This window comes from Mandrillus leucophaeus, unplaced genomic scaffold (assembly GCF_000951045.1).
Source record: "Mandrillus leucophaeus isolate KB7577 unplaced genomic scaffold, Mleu.le_1.0 Scaffold279, whole genome shotgun sequence".
Taxonomy (NCBI): domain Eukaryota; kingdom Metazoa; phylum Chordata; class Mammalia; order Primates; family Cercopithecidae; genus Mandrillus; species Mandrillus leucophaeus.
This window is the reverse complement of record NW_012102909.1, coordinates 2961993-2969861: the sequence shown is the minus strand read 5'-3', so window position 1 is coordinate 2969861 and position 7869 is coordinate 2961993. Positions and strand designations below refer to the sequence as shown.

At 42.2% G+C, this 7869-nt stretch overlaps 1 protein-coding gene across 3 annotated transcripts in view; it reads right to left on the bottom strand.

Moving 5' to 3' along the window:
• Positions 1 to 1944: 1944 nt before the first annotated feature.
• Positions 1945 to 7869, bottom strand: part of PCYOX1 (prenylcysteine oxidase 1) — a 19371-nt gene continuing 13446 nt past the window's right edge. For all 3 annotated transcript variants that reach the window (XM_011985033.1, XM_011985034.1, XM_011985035.1), the window contains exons 4-6: positions 4193 to 4404; positions 3703 to 3855; positions 1945 to 2991 (exon numbers count right to left, since the gene is read on the bottom strand). In XM_011985033.1, the coding sequence (XP_011840423.1) occupies positions 2333 to 2991; positions 3703 to 3855; positions 4193 to 4404 (1024 nt within the window). In that variant the 3' untranslated portion in view covers positions 1945 to 2332. The remainder of the gene's footprint in view (positions 2992 to 3702; positions 3856 to 4192; positions 4405 to 7869) is intronic.

The following is a 7869-nucleotide window of genomic DNA, read 5'->3' as shown; positions in this document are numbered from 1 at the left end:
CTCTGTCGCCAGGCTGGACTGCAGTGGTGCAACCTCGGCTCACTGCAACCTCCACCTCGCGATTGAGGCAATTCTCCTGCCTCAGCCTCCCAAGTAGCTGGGATTACAGGCGTGCGCCTCCACGCCCAGCTAATTTTTGTATATTTAGTAGAGATGGGGTTTCAGCATGTTGGCCAGATGGTCTTGATCTCCTGATGTCGTGATCCGTTTGCCTTGGCCTCCCAAAGTGCTGGGAATACAGGCATGAGCCACTGCACCCAGCCTAAATTGGTATTATAAGTAAAAATGTATCTCATTGCAAAACAAGTCTACATATGATAGAAATTAGTATTTACCAATATTTAGCATATACATAACAGTATTACATTCTTTACAAATTGTCTTCATTAAAACCACAAAAGGAAACAAATATGAATACCTCTTAACATATCTGTTAAGAATAAAACTAGAAAAAAACACCCTTTTGACAAACCATGAGTTTAATCCCCTACCTATCAAATATATCTTGGCAGTTTTATCAGCATATTAACATTCACAACTGTGGTAGGGAAGAAGTCACTTTTACTCAGAACCAAAGTTAACACTATTTTGCTAAAGTAGCTAATGCCATGATCTTATGAAGGACTTTTTTTTTTAAGTTTCTATTCAATGGAGGGATTTTTTTTTTTTTTTTTTTTTTAAAAGATGGTCTCTGTTGCCCAGGCTGGAGTACAGTGGCATGATCATGACTCACTGCAGCCTCGACCTCCAAGGCTCAAGTGATCCTCCCACCTCAGCCTCCTGAGCAGCTGGGACCACAGGCGTGCATTACCATGCCTGGCTAACTTTTTGAAAATTTTTTGTAGAGATGGGGTTTCACCATGTTGCCCAGGCTGATCTAAGCGTTTTATTTTTTTTTAATAACATTACATGTTAAATTGGTTGCATTTACTTTTGAATTCTTAATCTTTTGCTTGTTCTGTTCTACCAGTGTCTTGACAGTTAATCATGATCTTTGTACAGTAGATGCAGAACTAGTTCTCAAGTTTGGCTGCACGTTAGTTACCATTTGGATGCTTTAAAACCCTACAGGTGATTCCAATGTGCAGCCAAAGTTGAGAGCCACTGTCTTAAGATTTCAGCAACCAATTTCTCACCCAGAATGCCACAGTAACTGAAACACTTAACTCTTTGGACATATGCTGGACTTGGTTAACTCTGGTGTCATTCCAAGTATTCTGTTCTAGCGCCAACTGTTAGGCTGTCTGTGCTTCTTATCAAGATTACTTCTAAAGTTCTTACTAAGAGAAAGATCCTTGCAAAATGGATCTGCTTTGATACAGATTGGGTTTCTTAGGACTTCTAAGGCACTAAAACCCCTTTGTAGGCATTTTCACACCCACATTGATAATTCTCAACCCTGGGTGCACATTAGAAACTTTAAAAAGCTACAAGGCTAAGGTCCTGTCTTCAATCTTTGAATCTGAATCTCTAGTTACGGGGGTCTCTCCGTATTTTTAAAAGCTCCTGAAGTGAGGATTTAATAATAGAATGCCAGATTCTTAATTCAGTAGCCCATATTTGTTTTTCATTTTACTTGAGATTTTTGTTTAACATCTTCAAGTTACATTACTAAGACTTCTAAATTTCACCCCTAATCAAATCAAGACAGAATAATCAAAAGACAACATTCTGAAAGTCAAGGCTTTAGGCATGAGCACATGTACTTCAAACAGGTATGAAATTACTAAGAGTCAGGCATAAGATACCAGCTTCCATAAATTTTATCTGACTGAAGATTACATCTACCTGTAAAGTTCAAAAGGACTGCTCCCCAACTAAGACATCTTTAAGTTCTCCCTCAGGTACTCACCTTAAAATGTTCTACAATTTTGATCAAAATCCAGGGCCCCACCCCAGACCTACTGAATCAGAATCTTCAAGAGAGGAGCTTGAGAATCCATATGGTTTAACAAACTTCAGGTGATTATTTTTATTTGTTTTTTTTTTTTTGAGATGGAGTTTTGCTCTTGTTGCTCATGCTGGTGTGCAGTGGCACGATCAGCTCACTGCAACCGCCACCTCCTAACTCCAGGTGATTCTTATTATCAAACAAGTTTAAGAAAAACTCCTAATGGATAGTAAAAGAATACTTTGAGATGGCATAAGTGCAATAGCTATACCTTCACACTTAATTAGAACCGTGTGTTTTCCTATGACCAGCAGGGATTACTTTTAGTAAACAATGATAATGGCAAACTATCTGGTTCAAAATCATCTCTGCTCAGATTTTGTTCTTTTTTTGCCACTGATAGTCATTTGGAACTAGGAGGGGAAAAAAGAGTGTGTCACTTCATAGCTCAGTTTTCAGTTTCTCATATAAGCCATCCTGGTCAATCATGTCTGTGTGCCCATTCCAGCGGTGATAGGCAAGAAGTGCAGCATTGTGAGCTGCAATGGCACTCATCTCCATGGCACTTGCTGCACACTCTATGCCATTGAGGTAATAAAGTCGATCATGGAGAATGATAGAGGGGCATTTCTCTGGGGGCTTATAGTGAGGATATGCAAGCCATGGCTTCTTCACAGCATAATCATAGGACAGAAAGAGCTTTAAAATTTGTGCTTTAGTTAGAGTTTCTTGGGAAAAGATCTTCCAAACATATGTTCCATCTGTTGATGGCTCAGGATCTTCCTTTTCTCTCACAGAGGACACAATCCCAATACTGTTAATGAACAAATCTGAATTATCAGTGGTTAAAACTGTACTAAGGCCAAATTTATCTATGGGTCTAGAGCTAAAGATAGATGTATTCAATTCCCCCTTAACTAAAGTTGTCACTATATGTTGATAATATTGATGGAATTCCTCAATTGGAGGGTCAAAGTTGAGAAAAGTAATATTAGACATTTTTCGATTCAATGGAGTGGCCACCAAGACGATGTCATAGAAGTCTGAATGAGTCTCAGTTCCAATTTGGTAGACCACTTCATACATCTTTGTTGGATTTCCTAGAGGAAATAAGGCATTTATTTGTTCAGTGTTTTTAACATACCTTCTAAAAATAATTCTATACCTTCTTCATAATTTCTCTATAATTCTAAAGAATTGAAGAAGTTATATCCCTTAAGATAGCTGTCCCTTGCATTTTTATTACATTGAGGCCAATTTCTTACACAGAATGTCAATAAGTACAAAATACAGAATTTTTACTTTTTAAGATAAGATTATTTTTCAAATCCAAGGAGTCATGCCACTGCACTTAACTACATTCAGGAATATTTCTTTTTTTTTTTTCTTTTTAGATGGAGTCTCGCTCTGTCACCCAGGCTAGACTGCAGTGGTGTGATCTTGGCCCACTGCAACCTCTGCCTCCCGGGTTCATGTGATTCTCCTGCCTCAGCCTCCCAAGTAGCTGGGATTACAGGCGCCCACCACCAAGCCCAGCTAATTTTGTATTTTTAGTAGAGACAGCATTTAACCATGTTGGCCAGGCTAGTCTCGAACTCCTGACCTCAGGTGATCCACCCTCCTTGGCCTCCCAAAGTACAGGGATTACAGGCGTGAGCCACTGTACCCAGCCCATTGGGGAATATTTCTATATGGCACAATATATACAATTTTAAGTTTCATCATTTTAGAACTGAGTAAGAGATGACAGAAGAGAGCAATCATTTTCTGCAGGGGAAATCAGGAACAATAAGACAGAAATTCAAGCTTACCTGTGTGCTTGGTCTTTGTTTTCTCCTCTATGTACATTACTGAGCCAGATATAAGATTGCTTTTGGACGCCTGCAGGAGCCCTGAGCAAACAAGTTTATTGCCACCTTCTACTGCCCAAAGGCCAGAATCAGAACAGGACAGTGACACTGCCCCTGTCAACAGAAAAAATGTGTTTTAATTCTGACTTTTAAGAGGCTCTCTACCCACTCTCCCTTCCCAATTACATGTTCTACTCTAAATGTCTCTAGACATTGCTAAATGGCCCCTGGGAGCAAAATCTCCCCCAATGAAGAATCACTGAACTAATGAAAGCTAAAGACCCCCTCCCCCTAAAAATCAACGTCTATATACGCACAATTTTGCCAACAATGTCTGAGGTTCACAGAGAAAAGTAGCCTCCGATCCATGGCCTAAAGTCTAGAACCACCATAGCATCAGGTAAGCCCCTTTGTGAACTCATGTCCACCACTGTTCCAAGCCCTGGCTTACCCACAAAGGCATTGATGTCCGTGCTTTGGCCATAATTGACCCTCATAACAGGAGCAATCATTTCATTGAGGAATTTCTCAGAGAAGCCGGCCTTTTGCAAGGTTTCAAGAAGTGTTCGATTAAGCATTCCAAGGAAGTCATCTCCTCCTAGAGCATGAAGTAATTTTTCAACACTACTGAAGGCATAGTCATGAGATTGGTAGCGGTAGATCCTTTAGAAAAGAGAAATTTCCATTAAATACCAAACAAGATGTGGGGAAGGGGATGTATGAAGAAGGGAAATGGCATCAAAAGATCAAACTGACATCCGAGTGCAGTGGCTCATGCCTGTAATCCCCACACTTTGGCAGGGAGAGGTGGGCGGATCACCTGAGGTCAGGAGTTCAAGACCAGCCTGGCCTACATGGCGAAACCCCCATCTTTACTAAAAGTACAAAACTTAACCAGGCATAGTGGTGTGTGCCTGTGGTCCCAGCTACTGGGTAGGCTGAGGCAGGAGGACTGCTTGAGCCCCGGAGTTCAAGGCTGCAGTGAACTGTGATCATGCTGCTGCACACCAGCCTGGGCCAGACAGTGAGACTGTCTCTTTAAAAAAAAAAAAAAGAAAGAAAGAAAAGAAAAAAAAGGGAGAAGAAACTAAGGAAGAAAGAAAGAAGAAAAAGGAAAAATAAAAAGTAGAAGTAAGGCCAGGCGCGGTGGCTCATGCTTGTAATCCCAGCATTTTGGGAGGCCGAGACAGGCAGATCACTAGGTCAGGAGTTCGAGGCCAGCCTGACCAACATGGTGAAACCCAATCTCTACTAAAACTACAAAAATTAGCTGGGCGTGGTGGTGCATGCCTGTAATCGCAGCTATTCAGGAGGCTGAGGCAGGAGAGTCGCTTGAACCCGGGAGGCGGAGGTTGCAGTGAGCCAAGATCGCGCCACTGCATTCCAGCCTGTGTGACAGAGCAAGACTCCATCTCGGGGAAAAAAAAAAAGTTAGAAGTAAAAGACTTTGTCTAAAGGTCACATGGCAAGTATAAGGCTCAATCACAACTTGCTCACTCTGCTCTCAGTCACCCACACATGCACAGTCTCCACTGGAGCACATGTGACCCATTCACTGGTCTCTAAATATCCTTACATGTTGTATCCCCACCAGTGCACAAGCTCTTCTCTCCAACCTGAATACACTTCCCATTCCTAACCATGGAACATCTGTTCTTCCTTAACAGAACATGAATCCCACATTCTCTGAAAAGTCTTGCTCAGCTTCCCAGTCCACAGTTATATTATCTCCAAAAGCCTCTTAAAACAGCACCAGTGCCACTCATTCAACAATTAGATGCTTTCTATTATTTATTTTTTAGAAAACATCACTTGGCCGGGCGCGGTGGCTCAAGCCTGTAATCCCAGCACTTTGGGAGGCCGAGACGGGTGGATCACGGGGTCAGGAGATCGAGACCATCCTGGCTAACACGGTGAAACCCCGTCTCTACTAAAAAATACAAAAAACTAGCCGGGCGAGGTGGCGGACGCCTGTAGTCCCAGCTACTCGGGAGGCTGAGGCAGGAGAATGGCGTGAACCCGGGAGGCGGAGCTTGCAGTGAGCTGAAATCTGGCCACTGCACTCCAGCCTGGGTGACAGAGCGAGACTCCATCTAAAAAAAAAAAAAAAAAAAGAAAACATCACTTGACCAAAAACAAAAAGAAAAATATCACCCAACATTTCTCTGCATTTTATGGATTTAAAACAACATTCACATAAATCAGTACATTCAGTAATTCAAACACAATTTTTCACATTGCAAATGGTACAAAGACAGAAAACGGGCTTAAATTTGGGATAAGTAATAAGGCACATGCAGAGATAAGTGTAAGAATATAAGAAATTAAGAGCCAAGGAAAGATCCCTATCACTGATCATGGGAGGGAAACTTTCACATCAAGGTTCTTCTCTCAAAATGAACTGTACTTTTTTTACAGAACAAGGGACAGTATTATAACCATTTCAGTATTACCTACTAAAAGCATACTAAAAGTAGTGTAAGTGTAAAAATGTTAAATACATTTTTATTGGAAAAATTGATCAGATATCTATGCCAAAACTGAGAAACTAAAATAACACCTTCTAACCACAGCATTTGGGTCCCAGTCTTTAGGAGACTGGAAAAAGTAGGATGGAAACACTGAATTCTTCAGAAAAATAATAGCCTGGATATCTCATATCCAAAGAAGAGTGATCTCTGGCTAATGGTCAACAATGAGAAAACAGCAGTCAATTCAATAAGCTACTAATGATGCTGTAAGAAACATATTCCCCACCTGCTCCTGCCAGAGCTGCAACCTCACTCAAGCAAGTCTCCTTGGAGGGGGGTGAGATGAAACTATATACACAATATAAACAGAGAGCACTCTAACTGTTTCATGATACAACTAATTGTATTAGAATAAATACACTGCTGAGTGTGGTGGCTCATGCCTGTAATCCTAGCACTTTGGGAGGCAAAGTGGGGCAGCATCACTTGAGGTCAGTAGTTGGAGACCACCTAGCCAACATGGTGAAACCCCATCTCTACTAAAAATGCAAAAATTACCCAGGCGTGGTGGTGCATGACTGTAATCCCAGCTACTCAGGAGGCTGAGGCATGAGAATTGCTTGACCCAGGAGACAGAGGTTGCAGTGACTCAAGATCACACCACTGCACTCTACCCTGGGTGACACAGCAAGACTCCATCTCAAAAAAATAATAACAATAAATGAAAAAATAGAATAAATACTACTAAAAAACAGCACCCAGGTGAGGTAGCATGCATCTGTAGTCACGGCTACTCAAGAGGGTGAGGTGGGAGGATCACTTAAGCCCAGGGGCACAAGGCTGTAGGCTGTAGTACATTATGGTTGCACCTGTGAACAGCCAGCCAACACACTTCAGCCTGGGTGACAGAGTAAGACAGGAGGATACCTTGAGGCCAGGAGTTCAAGACTAGCCTGGGCAACATAGCAAGACTCTTCTGTACACAAAATGTAAAAATTAGCCAGGCACAGTGGTTCACGCCTGTAATCCCAGCATTTTGGGAGGCTGAGGTAGGCAGATCGCTTGAGGTCAGGAGTTTGAGACCAGCCTGGCCAACATAGCAAAACCCCATCTCTACTAAAAATACAAAAATTAGCTGGGCATGGTGGCGCATGCCTGTAATACCAGCTACTTGGGAGGCTGAGGCAGGAGAATCGCTTGAACCTGGCAGGCAGAGGTTGCAGTGAGCTGAGATCACGCCACTGCACTCTAGCCTGGATGACAGAGTGAAACTCCATCTCAAAAAAAATACGTATTAAAAATTAAAAATTACCCAGGCATGGTGAGGCATGCCTGCAGTCCCAGCTACTCAGAAAGCTGAGGCACGAGGATCACTTCAGCCCTGGTGGTTGAGGCTGCAGTGAGCTGTGATCGCGCCACTGCACTCCATCCAGCCTGGGCAACAGAGTGAGACCTTGTCTTAAAAAAACAAAAACAAAAACAAAAAAATAGTAATTGTTAAAAATATAACTGGGGCCAGGCACAGTGGCTCACGCCTGTAATTCCAGCACTTTGGGAGGTGAAGGCAGGTGGATCACCTGAGGTCGGGAGTTCGAGACCAGCCTGACCAACATGGAGAAACCCTGTCTCTACTAAAAATACAAAATTAGCCAGGCAT